Raw genomic sequence first — 16,950 nt, forward strand, 5'->3', positions numbered from 1 at the left:
GTAGATAAGGCTGAACCCGTGCGTGATGTACTGTGTTTTGCCATTGAGAACAAGGTAAGGTTAGCAGCTAACCGCTAACGTTAGATTCTCTGACCACACAAGTTAGTGCTACAGCAGAATCATTCTGTGTATTACATTTCTGATCTTGCACATTATGTAATGCGTGTCCTAGGGAAATGTCTGCATGTGCAAGTATTTAGCTGTGTTTATTTCGCAATTTTACACGAACTAACCAAGCAGTGTCACATAGTACCAGCTAACGCTAACCGCGATCTCCCAAGCTAATGCTAACCGCGAGCTTCTAGTTCCCGATCAACACGGTCTCCACATGCAAACCCAGAGACCCGGTTGGTCAAGTGGTACATACACACACCCTCCGCTGGGTCTAAGTTTTCAGGATTTTGTCAAATAATGCATTTGAAAACGTTTTCTAAACTGGAATATGTTTGCATTGGCCAGGGCAAAACGAGTGTACTGTTGACTGCTACACAGAGTTTAGATTCTCTGCCCGAGCCCGACTCCGCCGCTATCCTCGGCCGGGCCGGGCCGGGCCGGGCCCTTGACCAAGTATTTGTGATTTTTTGTTTTTAATAACTCAAAATAATGACCATATTTCCAGCTAAAAAAAGGCGCATCTCTCTCCTCCCTCAATTTTTGTGTTGCTGCGTGGTGTTACACATGAGTTATCCTCATGGCTAAAACGTGACTTGAGACGTACGTGACATCACTCCCCGAGACGCAAGAAGAAAGCAAGAATATATATTTTTACTAAGGAAAATGACCAAAATAATTGTAATGCACAGTGACTTGATTAAATAACTTTAATCTGATTACTGGTTTGGAAATGTTAACGCGTTAGATTACTCGTTACTGAAATAAAGAGGTCAGGTTAGAGTAACGTAACGCGTTGCAGCCTTAAGTGCTTGAATTATACTGCAACAGTGCTGTCATGTGTTACTCCTATCCATATCTGGGAATTCTGTGCTGGATGATTAAACTGTGATTACTTGTTAAGAACATTTGCCCATTACTTGCAATTGTTTTCATGTTTTATTGTCTTTTTACTGTTCAAGACTCTACCTGGCTGCACTGCATTACAATGAGAATGCTGATAGAGGACAAGCCACCACATCATCAGGAGATCCTCTTTTCAAACTGAGCTTTCCAAAGTCCAGGAAGGGAGAGTGCAGAGCCAAAACAGTGAAGACAGGCATGACATTCTGTAAGTTTTACAATCTTTTATTTGAACCTCTCAAATTAAAATAAACATGGACACACAGGCATCACACAAAAGGTTGAAAACAAACACAAGCACTTAAAATCAGAATTTTTTTAAGATGGTTTTCAAAATAAATAATAATAAGAATGTATAAATAAGAAGTAATTAGGAGAAATAACAGAAACTTTACAACACTGCAGCACAAGGCTTTTTGGTTCTACTGCAATTTTCCTGTAAACATAAATTTTTGTTTATTGCACTGCAGACTGAGGTGATGCTCTGTTGGACCTGATCTTTGAGAAGGTTTTCCAGGACCCTGCCTCATATGTGAACGAGGTGCTGAAACTAATAATCCCTGAAGACCTCTCGGACCACGCAGACAGGCAACACATTTCTCACTCTCCACCCCAGAGAGGCCCAGCACCAGCTTACAAAGCTTCTGTAGGCTATATTGGCTGAACACAATTCAATATAAAGTCAGCACTGAATGTTTACACCCATGGCAACTAGATACTTTCTTTGTTATTATTTTCATATTGATATTGAAGTTAATATATAAAGTCAAACTTTTTCACTTCATATATTTATTTTCTTCTTGTTATTATTTCATTCATGTCAACACATGTTTACAAATGTTTCTTACAATAAAACATCTTTCCTAACTGTTCTGTGTTTTCATTGTGGTCATTCATGGTAATAAGTAAAAGATAAACTATAAGCAATGTAAGATAGAGGAATCAGTAATGTACTTTTCATCATAACACTTTTGCGATAAATGAATAGTATTTATGTGACTAAAAGCTTACTGCACTATTCCCCTCAGACGTAAAGTCCATAGTCTCTCCGATAAATGTTCAGTGCATTCTGCAGTGCAGATACATTCAGGCAGACGGGTTCCAGGCCAGGACAGTCCACCATGCATGATGTTGGCTCAGGAAGCTGCTGTAGTCTTCGTGTAACCTAGAAATAATGAAAGGTAAGTGAGTGACAATAGATTAGAGAAAAGAGACTGCAAAATGACAACAATGACAATCAACTTACCTGGCTATATAAAGGTTAATAATAATATGGGGTTATTCTTTTGTCTTGTAACGGCTGTTGCTAAATTGCATCCACGTTACTGCAACTGAACAGCAGTAAACAACAGCCGAGGTTTGGCTAAGCTTTATGATGTAAACACTGGAGGCAGGAGAAGGGGGCTGTTATCAGTAACAACGCGGGGCAGACGGCCAATAAGTGCGTAAAACTTTCGTTAGTATGCAGTAACATTAAAGTAATGTCGAGGTAACAAACTTAACCACTAACCACTGAGAAACATCAATGTTCATTCTTGGCTGCTTACTTTCTTCTGGAGCCTCTTGTTCTGGGTCAGACCGCAGTCTGTTGTCTGGCGGCCATTACTTCCAGAAACTCCGCCGTTGCCATGGTCACATGATGCCGTCCTCACGTCTTCCGCAGGCAGGAAGAGGTGGGCGGCAGCGTGGGAGGCGCACAGTAGCTCATTAGCATTTAAAGGGAAAGGCACTGAAATTGTCCACCTGGGTTTCAAGAACCCTTCTGTGCTCAATCCTTCAGCTTATTTCGACCAAAGCATGTTACTAACATTCCATATAGACTTCAAGGAACCATGTCAAGAAGCAGAAATGGCCATAATATGGGACCTTTAACTCATTTTGGTAACTAACTTTCGATTGGAAATTTTTGCAAGGTGTGTTCATGTGAGTGACATATAACTAAAACTTTACCAACCTGTTTTATCTTGACATGAAATCATTCATAACTCCGGTTCTGGAACTACTGCATCTGGAACCCTCCATCTCTGCTCGATTTCTCCCAGTTTGTGCCACACACACAAATGTGACCCTTTTATTCATAGTAGTATCAAAACTAAGTAGAAATACAATATTTTACACCTGCAACTGCTAAGAATGGTTGGCAAACAGTTTGAATGTTATTTTCAGACACAGTCCATGCAGTGTAGTGTGTCCTCTGTTCACTATAAATGGGTTGAACCATAACATGGGCCCGATGGTCCGTTGAAAGAAGGAAACATGCAGAGTCACTGCTGATGTGTGCCGGCATGATGTCCTTATCTTTTGTAGAGATCACTGTTACACACATCTTCCGCTCTCAGTGCTTGCATTCCAGCAACAAATGCATCCGGTGAATATGCATAGAGACAAATGAAAAATATTAAATAGAGAACAAAAAGGGTTTGAACTAAACATTGACAAGGGGGGAAATACTGCCACTACTACCCTGCAACATCTACATCAACTTCCTGTGTGAAGGTGATTTATTGACTTTTCGCTGCACCTTATCAGCCATGCTCTACAACGAAAACTCAATCCTCACAATACAGCATCCTGAAGTTCTAATTGTTTTCTCAGCGTGTTTGAGGTGAGCAGGAGGACGTCATTGTTTGACAAATGTCATTTCTTGCTGCCACTAAGGGAATGCTGTGACTGAAAAAATATTGACATTTAAGTGTATTCAGAATGGGATTCTTATTAAATATGTGAAGTTTTGGTGCAGATTCAATTATGTACAATCGAAATATAAGAAATTCCTGTGTAATGGCAAATCATTGATAATTGCGGCACTACCACAGCGAGGACAGAGCCTCTGTACATGCGCCCCATTGAACCGTTTTTTAAAAGACTTTATCACAATTGTGCTAAGATGACATATTTAAAAAAATGGTCTGCCTCAAACATGGTGAACAAGCACTTAAGACCATGGTGATGATGATGATGAACATCTTGAGCCTTTGTTGGAGGTTGTGACCATGGTGGCATGGCAAAGGCTGATTTGGTGCCATGAAACAGGAAATTGCTCCATTGTACATATTCAAATCTACACCAAACCTCACATCTGAGAAGAGTCCCAACCTTAAAACACTGACATGCCAATATCCTGTTACAGTCATTTCTTTTGCACTTTTTAACTATTCTTTTTTACTACTCTTTTGAGCTCTCTCTTTGGGCAGTATGGAGACCAGACTCGCGTTTTACGTTCTGGTCTCAATACTTCTTTTTTCAACTTTTTCCGCCGTTTCCGGGGAGCCTGTACGCAGCCCTATTGTTTACAGTAGGGTTTAGCTGTTGGCCCTCAGTAGCGCCGCAGTGCCGCCGCACGAGCAGCCTGATGTCCCCAGCGAGCTGAGGAGGAGACACGGGTGCTGTTCCGGAGCTGTTCGTCGTAGCAGGAGGACATGCTACAGACCTGTCCTCCCGTCTGTCATCATGGGGAATGTGAGATCTCTCCCCAATAAGATGGACGAGCTAATGGTGCTGACCCGACATCAGAGGCACTACTGTGAGTGCAGCATCATGGTGCTCACTGAGACGTGGCTAACGGAGCTGACCCCGGACACGGATGCTAACCTGGACGGCTTTCAACTGTGGTAGGCAGACAGGATGGCAGAAAGCGGTAAGAGGAAAGGAGGAGGGCTGGCTGTGTTTGTTAATGACAGATGGTGTAACTCTGGGCACATCACTGTTAAAGAACAGGTTTGTAGTAAGGACATCGAACTTTTAGCGGTTAGCATGAGGCCGTACTACCTCCCGAGGGAGTTCACACAGGTGATCGTGTTCACTGTGTACATCCCCCCCTCTGCTAACGCTGATGCAGCTTGTGACGCTCTTCACTCAGTCACAAGCTCACTGCAGACACAGCACCCACAGGCCCTCTTCCTCATCTCTGGGGACTTCAATCAAGCCTCTCTGTCCTCCACTCTCTCTAGGAAACGCCACCTGTCACCTGTGGTTCTGCTGGCACCAATATGTCACCTGCCACACCAGAGACAATAAAACACTGGACTTATTTTATGCCAACAGCAAGGAGGCATACAACTCATCCCCCCTCCCTCCCCTGGGAAGATCTGACCACAACCTGGTGCATCTCCCGCCTGTGTACAAGCCCCTCGTAAACAGGCAACCAGTGGAAATCCGCACAGTTAAAGCATGGACTGAGGAGTCTGAGGAGGCTCTGAGGGACTGCTTTGACTCAACTGTGTGGGAAGAACTGTGTGTTTCTCATGTGGAGGACATCGACAGTTTAACAGACTGCATAACAGACTATATAAACTTATGTGTTGATAACACTGTACCCACCAGGACTGTACGGTGTTTTTCTTACAGCAAACCCTGGATTAATCCTGACATAAAGGCTCTCCTTAAGGAGAAAAAGAGGGCCTTTAGAGGAGCTGAAGGCTGTGCAGAAGGAGCTGAGGAGGAAGATCAGAGAGGGGAAGAACAGCTACAGGAGGAAGATGGAGAACCAGCTGCAGCAGAGAAACATCAGTGGAGTCTGGAAAAGCCTTAAAACCATCTCAGGGCAGAGGACTCCAGACTCCCAGGCTGCGGAGGATCAGAAGTGGGTGAACGACATGAACCTATTCTTCAATAGGTTTGATCAGACACCCACCCCTTCCCCGGCCAGTCGTCTCTGCTGCCCCCCACCACCTCTTCCAATCCCCCCTGTTTACTGCCCATTCTCACCTCTACCTCCCTCTCCACGGCTCTCATGACTCCCCCCACTGCGCCCCCTGACATTCACCCTCCCCCACGTCCAACACTCAGCCCCCCTGCTCCACTCTGTCCCTCTTGTCTCTCCAGGTGAGAAATGAGTTGAGGAAGATGAAGGTGAAGAAGGCTACGGGACCAGATGGGATCTGCTCCAGGCTCCTCAAGTCCTGTGCTGACCAGCTGTGCAGGATTGTAGAGTACATCTTCAACATGAGCCTGAAGCTGGGAAAAGTGCCACTGCTGTGGAAAACCTCCTGCATGGTACCTGTACCAAAGATCCCTCACCCAATAGACTTTAACAGCTACAGACCAGTTGCTCTCACATCACACCTGATGAAGACCCTGGAGCGGCTGGTCCTCGTCCATCTTGCCCCTTGGTGGGTCCTTTTATGGACCCTCTCCAGTTTGCATATTAACCTGGCATCGGAGTGGACGACGCCATCATCTTCCTCCTGGACAGATCACTGTCTCACCTAGAGAAGCCTGGAAGCACTGTGAGGATCATGTTCTCTGATTTCTCCAGTGCTTTCAACACTATACAGCCTGCACTCCTGGGGGACAAGCTGGAGCTCGCAGGGTTGAAGGAACACTTCAAATCCTGGATCCTAGATTACCTCACCAACCGGCCACAGTATGTGAGGACTCGGGACTACGTGTCGGACACAATAACCTGCAGTACAGGGGCCCCGAAGGGAATGGTCCTGGCCCCTTTCCTGTTCACCCTGTACACCGCAGACTTCCACCACCAATCCCCTCACTGCCATCTACAGATGTTCTCTGTTGACTATGCTATCGTCGGCCTAATCAGGGATGGGGACGACAGAGCCTACAGAGAACTTATTCAGGACTTTGTGGACTGGTGCCAGCGGAACCACCTCCAGCTCAACGCCGGGAAGACCAAAGAGCTGGTGGTGGATTTCTGCAGGCACAAACAATCCTGCACACAGGTGAACATCCTGGGTACGGACATTGAGATGGTGACATCTTACAAGTATCGGGGAGTTCACCTGAACAGTAAACTGGACTGGACAGATCACACTGCTGCTACATACAAGAAAGGTCAGAGCAGACTGTATCTGCTGAAGAAGCTCAGGTCCTTTGGGGTGCAGGGGGCACTCCTGACCTCTTTCTATGACTCTGTGGTGGCATCAGTCATGTTCTATGGAGTAGTCTGCTGGAGCAGCAGCATCTCGGCAGCAGACAGGAGGAGACTTGATAAACTTATCAAGAAGGCCAGCTCCACCCTGGGATGCCCTCTTGACTCAGTGCAGGTGGTGGGAGAGAGCAGGATGATGGACAAGCTGTCATCCCACCCCCTGCAGGTCACTCTCACAGCACTGGGCAGGTCCTTCAGCAACAGACTGATACACCCTAAGTGTGTGAAGGGGAGGTATCGCAGGTCCTTCCTTCCTGCTGCTGTCAGACTGTACAATCAGCACTGCTCCCAATTGCCTATAGACCTCACCCTGTACTCTGCACTGTGCAGTATGTCTGCACAAGGGTCACTTCTGTTTCTGAAATCTGGTCAATTTCCTGAACACCATATTTATTCCATATTTATTATCTGTATTTAAAATCTACGGATAAAAAACCCCAAAACAAAACAAAAAACTGCAAAACTAATTTTGCACTATATCATGTCAATATGTATATATGTCTATTCTATTTCTTCCCTTTTTAATTGTATTGCTTATTTTTGCTATTGTTTCTGTTCTTGTACTATGTTTCTGTTCTTGTAATATTCTGTCGCTGCTGTGACAAACAAATTTCCCCGTCTGCGGGACATTAAAGGATTTCTGATAAATTCAGGGTGCATATTTATTGCACCTACATCTACAAAAACCTCTAGAGGAAGTTAGCCATTTTGAATTCTTCTACTCATTTTTGACAATTTGCACATTTGTGATGAAAAGTTTTTTAAAGAATGGTTCAATGTCTGTGGCAGCGCAGCGGATATCAATGAATCGCCATAAAAAAGGAATTTCTTGTATTTCGATTGTACATGATTGAATCTGCACCAAAACTTCACACATTTGATAAGAATTCTGACCACACTTACATGTCAATATTTTGCTACAGTCACAGCTTTCCCTTAGTGGCAGCAAGAAATGGCATTTTTCAACAGTGACGTCCTCCTGCTCACCTTACCATAGCCACCTCAAACACACCGAGGTGCAGAAAAAGTCAATGAATCACCTTCACACAGGAAGTTGATCTAGATGTTGACGCTAGTAGTGGCAGTATTGTCAATGTTCAGTTCAAACCCTTTTTGTTCTCTTTTGAAATTCTGCTGGTTTGCACTTTTCCTTAGCAATGCTACGTAGCATTCGCTTGCTCACGGCCATGCATGTTCCTTATCCTTTGCACTTCCCTGTTAATTTGCCTCAGATGAGCAGCATCTACAAACAGTGCTGTTTTCTTTGTCAACCAAAACTGGTAGGCTCTGAACTAGCCATCTTTAATGAGCTTACCTCAAAACAGAACTGAAATGAAACTGTTTTGTTTGGGCTGAGTGACATGAAGACAGTGTGAACTGGGTGAGTAAGTGAATGATAAGAATTGGGTCCGGCGCTGCAGCAGTGTGTGTGTATCTAAAGTTGCTTATGGTGAGAAAGCCGAACAAGAGAGTGCAGTACACTGGTGTATTGATACTGCGGAAAATTAACATGAAAATCATGTTAAATATTCTGATATATATTTTTGACGATATTATACTCCTCCTCCAGAGCCACTCGCGTCCCCGTAATTTGCTGGACATTTAGACTCAATCCACTCAACCCACACCTGCTCTGGTACACTATTGAAGGTTCCATTGTAGAGAGATTTCTCTATTTCTCCCTGTTAGTGCAGTGGTTTTCAAAGTGGGGGCCACTAGGGGGCCTCAGAAAATTGGAGGTAAGACAAGAAAAGAAGAAGAAAAAGAAAAAAGAAAGAAAAAAATACATATATTTATTTTTTTAATAACCATTTGTCTTGAACTGTACAACACGTAAACTGCCGTAATCATCAGATTCTCAAGTTCAGCTGCAAGTTTGGCATGACAACATCATTATCTGTGTAGACCTGGCAGTTGATATCAAGCTGCTCTGCTCCTCAAGCTAGCGTCTAGCTAGCTAGCGGAAAAATGTAATCTATTTTATAAAGCACTTGAAAGAAGAACCACTGGGAAAGACATTTTTCAAGTTTTGGATGCTTGCATCGAGTCTTACGGATTGGACTGGACCCATTGTGTGGGGGTGTGTTCGGACGGAGCCCATGCACTGACCGGGAAGATCAGTGGAGTGACCGCTCTCATCAAGCAGAAAGTCCTGCATGTAGTGGCCACACACTGCATGCTCCATGGCGAGGCAGTTTTTGCAAAAATGATGGATAACGAGTTGAATCAGGTACTACAGGATGTCATACAAGTAGTGAATTTTACTAAAGCCCGCCCCATGAAACACAAACTGTTTACCCTGCTATTTAATGAGATGCACGCCCGTTTTGAGGGGCTGCTGCTTCACTCAAACATGTGCTGGCTATCAAGGGGCGCAGTTTTAAACCGTGTCTATGAGCTGTGGAGGGAGGTTGCAGAGTTCCTCTCATCTGAAAAGCATCAACTGGCAGATCAGTTCACCAATGCAACCAGGATCTGCAAACTTGCATACATATCAGACATTTTCCAGTATCTAAATGTACTGAATCAAAGTATACAAGGGCATGACGCGTACATACTGCAGGTGCAAGACAAAGTGCATGCCTTTTCCAAAAAGATCATGCTGTGGGAGAAAACAAGCTCCAGGAGGGAGTTACAGAAATGTTCAGACTATTTTTTTATTTAAATGTTTATTTGAGATGGACATAGCAATTACATTGGACAAACCATATGCATTGTTTAAGTGTTTTTGCACAAGTGCTAATTCACAACAACACTACTTCACCAGGAGCTGCTGTCATGTGATGATAAGGGCTCCATCTCTCCATTGATCCAATCCCACCTGGAGCACCTCCAGGGATATTTCAAAGACTATTTCCCTGACCTTGAAAACACACATTTAAAGCTAGGGTCTACAATCCTGGAGAGCTAGCAAGAGAGCTAGCAAGATTTGAAAGTGGCACCTCCTCTAAGTTCCATCCCCCCTCCCCATCCCGTCAGTGCTCCGTCCAAAGCCACTCCCCCACAAACTTGAACACGCATCTGGCAGTGGGACTCAGCAGGGAGAAGGAGATGCCGGAGCAAGATGCAGAAATTCAGCTGAATTTAGCACGGAGCAGACAGGAAGTCAAGCGCAAAAATAACAAACTACATCCGGTTACTTTTCAAAATAAAACACTCCGTGTTGACACCAGCACACATCGTGAGGCCAGCTGTCTACCGTACTGCGCCGCGGCGGACTCAAACCGCAACCGGTGGGGATTGCCGGAAGGCGGAGTAAAACTGGATCGGAGCCGCAACGCAGCGGACCGTATCCAGTGGAAATTGGGCCGACTCATTAGCCATTCTCATGGCTAAAAACAACACACAAAGAAGCTAACGTTAGCATACGGCTAATACGAGCTACAAACGCAGCCAAGTTGGCAAACCTAACATATTTCATGAAAATATCAAATCCCCCTAAAACAAACAAATAATTACCTGTCCAACAGAAAGAGAGCAACCTCTGCATCACTTTTCAAGCCCTTCACATGCCCCAGTTGTCTCCACCGCTCAAACGCCGCACCGATGTTGACTCCATACCACTTTCTTTATCCAGAGCCTTTTTCTTGGCAGCCTATTCTGCCTCAGGCTTTCTTTTCCTTGCCTTTTAGGCAAGGTGAGCGGTTACAAGTAACGATGGCTGCATTTTCTCTGCCGTTGTAACCAAATGAACGTCTTCTCCTGCAACTCCGTATTTCTGCAGAGGAGTGTGCTGAATATTTCCGGCATCAGTGAAACATAACGTGTGCACGCGTGGAGGAGGGAGGGACAGAATGAGACATGAAGGCATCTGACCAATCCGTGCATCTGACCAATCCTTGCTATCCGGGCCGGATGGCACGGATTGGTCAGATTTTTCTCAGTCCTACAGCTGCCACAGTGGTCCGATTATTTTCGTTCCTATTTCTGAATACATAATGTATTGACTACTCTCAGGATAGCAGGATCATTTCACCCAGTATAACAAAATGTGTTTCTGAACAACATTACAGACCCTAGCTTTAAACTGGTTTAGGAACCCCTTTGCCCCCGGTGTCGGTTCAAGTCTGGATTCAAAGTCACAGGAGGAGCTGATTGAGATGACAAACTCAGTGGAAAACTGAACTTTGAGGCTCTTCCCCTGTCAAACTACTGGCTACATGTAAGAAAGGACTATCCCACCTTGTCTGAAAAGTAGGGATCTACCGATATGGGCCTGGGTGCCCTTTGCCGCGTGTCACTCCCCCTCTCTCTCATCCTGTTTCCTGTCATTTCTCCTAGCTGTTTTATCAATAAAGGCGATAAAAGGCCAAAAAAATATTTAAAAACAAAAAAACAAACAAAAAAAACACTGTTATATGGCAGATGTTCTACACTCCATGTACAGTGACCCACAAAACATCCTGTACCTCACATTTTGAAGTCTATTCTCACTGAGGTACAGTCTGCTGTCAATGTTTTTGAGGTGCAGCAGACTGACCCTCTGAAGCTGCTTGACTGTCTATTTCTTCTAACCTGGTCAGTCTGCAACAGAGTCATTAACCCATTGGCTCAAATTGATGAGCTCATAGAGCCCATTGGAGGGCGCATCAGCACCAAACCATAGCTTGGCTTCACATTTGAGGCCAAGGCAGCAGAACTGAGCCTCTCTTCTGAAAATGAGTGCAGTGTGTGTAAGAGATGTGTGAGATACACCATATCCTTGGCAAGTAAGCTGAAGGCAAGGCTCCCTGATAACATGGAGACATTACAGCATATGCCTCTCTTTAATGTGGGGGAGACACTGAGGCACAACAAGAGCTTGGCACACATTGGCAGAGCCTTTTGGGATACTGCCCTTCCACCATTGACAAAGTCATCCAACATTGGAGGAACATCCACCTGCTTAAGTGGGAAGAAACAGCTAACACAATGGCATTGTGGAACGAGGTTAAGAGGTACAGAGATGCGGCTGGCCTCAACCCATTTGAGGAGTTGGCTACTGCTGCAGTCTCTATCCTCTTCCTCCCACACTTAAATGCTGAAGTCGAGAGGCTACTCAGTCAAATAAGTGCGGACTCAGTCCGGAACCGTATGTCCCTGCAGACCCTCAACTCTGTTCTATATATTAGATATGGCCTGAAGCTGGCTGGGTATGCATGCTTTGAGCATAAGCTGCCAGACAAAGTGCTTCAACAGTTTGGAACCTCAGCTGGCTATTAATTTAAGCCATGCCCATCAAGCACTAGCTCTGCCTCTGCACCCGAACTCACTATCCTACAGGAGGGAAACATTGAGGATCTTGACGATAATGATGACAAATTCTGTATATAAATGGTGATGGCGGCGCGCATGGATCCAGCGCCCTCTAGGGATCAATGACAGTGAAAGTTTGGGATGTCCTACCTGTTCCAGACTTTCAGTATTCAAAATTTACAGCAGAGAGACTTTATTAAGAATAAGGGTAATGCAGGCTGCAAAAACTTTGAGGAATGGTTGTGATTTGGACATTTTATGCCAGCACGGGATCTTATCAGATCCAGCCAACCGCAGGAGAAGAAAGCAGAAGCGGTGCGAACGTAAACAAAAGAGGGGAAAGAGAGCCAGGATTCGTGCTAGGCTAAAGGCTAACCCCTCCAGACCGGCAGTACCATTGCTCCTACTCTCCAACGTCCGATCACTTGACAACAAGCTGGATGAGCTACGTCTACTGAAAGAAACCCACCGAGAGTGGAAAGACTACTGTGTGTTTGCTTTCACAGAAACATGGCTCCAGGACAATATCCCAGACGCGGCCATTCAGCTGGAGGGGATGCGGCTTTCCGAGCGGACAGAGATGCAGCTACCTCCGGAAAAAGTAGAGGAGGGGGCCTGTGCATCTATATCAACAACTGGTGTGTAAATGCCACGTTAGTCACTAAACACTGCTCTCTACAAACCACTACAGAAGCACAGCAGGCCAGTGAAAAAACAAATCAGGACCTGGCCTGAGGGGGCGGAATCAGCACTTCAGGACTGTTTCATGCACACCGACTGGGAGGTTTTTAAGACAGCAGCCTCTCAAGGGGATCAGATAGACATTGAAGAGTATGCTGAGGTGGTAACCAGCTACATTGCAAAGTGCAAAGAGGATGTCACTGTAATTAAGACTTTCAGTGCACGTGGCAATCGCAAACCCTGGATGACTATGGAGGTGCGCTCGCTGCTGACAGCACAAGGTGCAGCCTTCAGTGCGGCAGATATGACTGCTCTCCGCTCAGCCAGGTCTGCGCTCTCAAAGGGAATCAAGACTGCAGAAGACACCTATGCAGAGAAAATCCAGGGACACATCTGTGACACAGGAAACACCAGACGGATGTGGCAGGGAGTCCAAGCTCTGACAGATTACAAGTCTAGGCACGAGATCAACAACGATGATGATCCTCTTCCAGACAGGCTCAACAACTTCTTTGCACACTTTGAAGCACCAAACCCGACAACCAAAGGGAGAGTTGGTCCCTCTCCACCATCTATGGGGCCAGCCCTCACCATCAACGCAGCTGACACACGCAGGACCTTAACCAGGGTCAACCCACAGAAAGCGTGAGGCCCAGATAACATCCCGGGACATGTACATCTATGCCAGAATCCTGTACATTGATTTCGGCTCAGCATCCAATACCATCATTCCCCAGAAACTAATGGAGAAACTCCTCCTACTCGGCCTGAACACTGCCACATGCCTCTGGATCCAGGACTTTCTGACAGAGAGACCTCAGTCTGTCCGTGTTGGAAATAACACTTCCAACTCCATCACGCTGAGCACAGTATCGCCTCAAGGCTGTGTACTAAGTCCTTTGTTGTTTACACTGCTAACACATGACTGTGCATCCAGACATGAGGGGAACCTGATCATCAAGTTCACGGATGACACCACAGTGGTGGGACTCATTCATAGAAATGAGGAATCAATGTACAGGGAAGAAGTTACACCTAGAGGGTTGGTGCAGAGAAAATAATCTGGTGCTCAATCTGGACAAAACAAAGGAGATGATCATCGACTTCCGGGAGGTCACAGCCTGAGCACGCACCTCTCAGCATCAGCGGCCACACAGTGGAGAGAGTGGAGAACATCAAGTTCCTCACAGTGCAGATCTCACAGGACCTAAGCTGGAATAAAAACACCTCAGGGATCACAAAACGGGCCCAGCAGAGACTGTATTTCCTGAGGAAGCTGAAACAAGCCTCTCTCCCCACCAGCTTCCTGAGGACTTTCTACAGTGGTGTGGTGGAGAGTGTTCTGACATATTGTATCTTGACATGGTACTCCAGCTGCAGTATGTTGAACAAAAAAGACCTGCAGAGATAGTGAGAGGAGCTGAGAGGGTCATCGGAGTTTCCCTCTCCTCTGTCCAAGAACTCTTCCAAAGCCACTGCAGGAGCAGAGCACTGAACATCATCAGGGACACCTCCCACCCTCTCCACACATTCTTTGAACTGCTCCCATAAGGAAAATGGTTCCAGAGTCATAAAGGTCTAACAGACTCATCGACAGCTTCCTTCCACAAGCTGTTAGATTGAACTGCTGATCTGGAGCATGTGCGATGATCCACGTCACAAGCCCTTAGTCATAGTTTTAGTTTTGAATTATTATATTTATATATTGTGTGTTATTTATTATCTTCTGTTATTGATTGATTGATTGATTGATTGATAAAATACACATTTACGCTCCTGGAAATAGACACTGATTCACAAATAGATTTGCAAAAATGAGTAGATACATAAATACGTAGTTTTGGATAATAAATATTTGACTCTGTAATAAATAGACAGTATAGAATTATATTTTCTCTGATATGTACATAGTTCGTTTGAGCTTCTCTCTCACTCTTTCTCTCCAGATTGGGCTCCTCCTCTATCTTGTAAAAATGTACATAGTCTGTTCGATCTTCTCTCTCACCCTTTCTCCAGATAAGAATGTTCCCCTATCTGCTTAAAAATGTACATAGTTCTTTTGATCTTATCCCTCCCTTTACTGTTTTTACTTCAAATATATTTGTCCCTGTAGTGAGTTTGTGATTATTTGGTAAAGATCTCTCTATCAACCTTTTGTATATGTGGCTTAAAATAATCTCCCCCTCACTGCAACAGACACAACCAGTGAGCATTGTGCAAATGAATAAGTGATTATGTCATCAATATGTAAATGAGCGTATGACGTGATCTGGAGACTTTAGCCACTTTTAGAGCTAGTGCTAGCTACTTTCATTTCATTTTACTATGGGACAGGAAAGCCTAAGTTCACTGATATGCTGAATTTTGAGCGGGAGTTCACCCAAAACTAACCTGATTTCAATGACATTGTGTTTAACCTGTTAAGTCCCAGGAAGCTTGTAGATTTTAGCCTCTTTTCAAACAAGCTAGCCCTGTCGGTCTTTGACATTGACAGTTTTTGCTGTGATTATTGAATTGCTTTATTTATGATGTTCAACACAATGTGTTGCAAAACAGGCTATAATTGGAGGTGAAACACGTTTTGTAGTGCATCCCTATTTGAACTTATAATATTGTGGGCTTGGATAAAGTGTTATGTTCCATTAAAATTGGCATATGCTAAAAAGAGTCAAATGGTGTGTGTGTGTGTAGATATGTGTGTTTGTGAGATAAAGAGAGAGAAGGAGAGGGGGTTGGCAACATGTAAATGTTTAATTAATTCCCCACATATTGTCTCAGTTTGAGTATGTAATTGCACATCCAAAAGCTTTTTGGAATAATACTAATATGTACCTCAACACTTACTCACAGAACATTAGCTACATACTTTTCAATCTGTGATGTGCATTTGCATTATAATGACAACCACTCTTTGCAGTGACCAGTTAAGATTCCCTTGTAATCCGTGTGTGCTGTCATCAATATAGGTCTACCTTGACGTTTCCAGAAAGAAGCTCAAAGTTTCCAACATCCCCTCTACCATGTCATTGGAGAGAATGGCTGACCGACTGGAGATGAGTTTCTCTAAGCCTAGCAGAGGAGGCGGAGAAGTGGACTGTGTGGAGTACGATAACAACACTGGGACAGGACAGATCACCTTTCTCCAACCTGGAGGTACAACTCTAACTGCCAGATTTACTTAGACAGTAGGGTAGTGTATTTGATAGAAGCAGTGGCGGCTGGTGAAAAATATTCTAGGTGGGGCTGTCTGTGCCAGAAGCTTATGGTAACTGTCCCAATAAAAGAACCCAAACCAAAACATACCATTGTTTAATGGATAAACAATAATTCTTTAATTGCCCTTTAGAAATCAACAGTTTGACAGATAATGACAATGATATGAGATGTATATAAGTGAATACTCTCAGCACAAAAGTTCTTGAGAGACATTTACAGGTGGATGATGATTCAAAATAACTATATTCAAAGAAAAACTGTGTCATAGGAACAAAATGTAGTAATTGGATTAAATATATTAGTAAATACTAATTACAATATGATATTATGTATATTATTGTAATATTTACAGGTGGATGATGATTAAAGATTAACACAGAAAAACTGGCAAAGGAACATAAAATGTACCAATTGAAGTGTGCAAATACTGAGTTGTATATGTGTGTGTTTTTTGTGTGTGATGGAGTGAGTGTGTGTTTGTGTGTGTGTGTGCGTGCGTGCGTGTGTGTGTTTTTGTGTGTGAGTGTGTTTGTGTGAGAGTCAGTGAGTTTGTGAATGAGTGTGTGTGTGTGAGTGAGTGAGTGAGTGAGTGACAGCTCTTATTTGAACATGCTTTTCTGTCTTTCTGAGTAGCAAACCTCTCAATGACTTTGATGTTAAAGTCAGGAATGGTCTGTATCAGGTTTGTCTCAATGGATAGCATAGCCAGTGCGTTCAGGCGGTCTTATGCGTTCATGGTGTTCCTAAGGAATGTTTTTATCCTTTTTTAAAGTAGGGAAGTACCTCTCTGATTCAGCTGTAGTCATCGGTTGGGTGATGAGAATCTTAAGAAGACTTACGCTCTCACTGAATGTGTCCTGGAGATTGTTTTCCATGAAAACCTGCATGACAGCCAGTGCACCACTGCAAGCCTC

The 16,950-nt window shown here is 44.3% G+C and overlaps 1 protein-coding gene across 2 annotated transcripts in view; it reads left to right on the forward strand.

Annotated features, from left to right (window-relative positions):
• nmi (N-myc (and STAT) interactor) overlaps positions 1-16,950 on the forward strand; it is a 103,709-nt gene that overhangs the window by 42,759 nt on the left and 44,000 nt on the right. For both annotated transcript variants that reach the window (XM_030428526.1, XM_030428527.1), the window contains one exon: positions 15,787-15,973. In XM_030428526.1, coding sequence (XP_030284386.1) covers positions 15,787-15,973 — 187 coding nt within the window. The remainder of the gene's footprint in view (positions 1-15,786; positions 15,974-16,950) is intronic.

This window comes from Sparus aurata, chromosome 9 (genome assembly GCF_900880675.1).
Source record: "Sparus aurata chromosome 9, fSpaAur1.1, whole genome shotgun sequence".
NCBI lineage: Eukaryota > Metazoa > Chordata > Actinopteri > Spariformes > Sparidae > Sparus > Sparus aurata.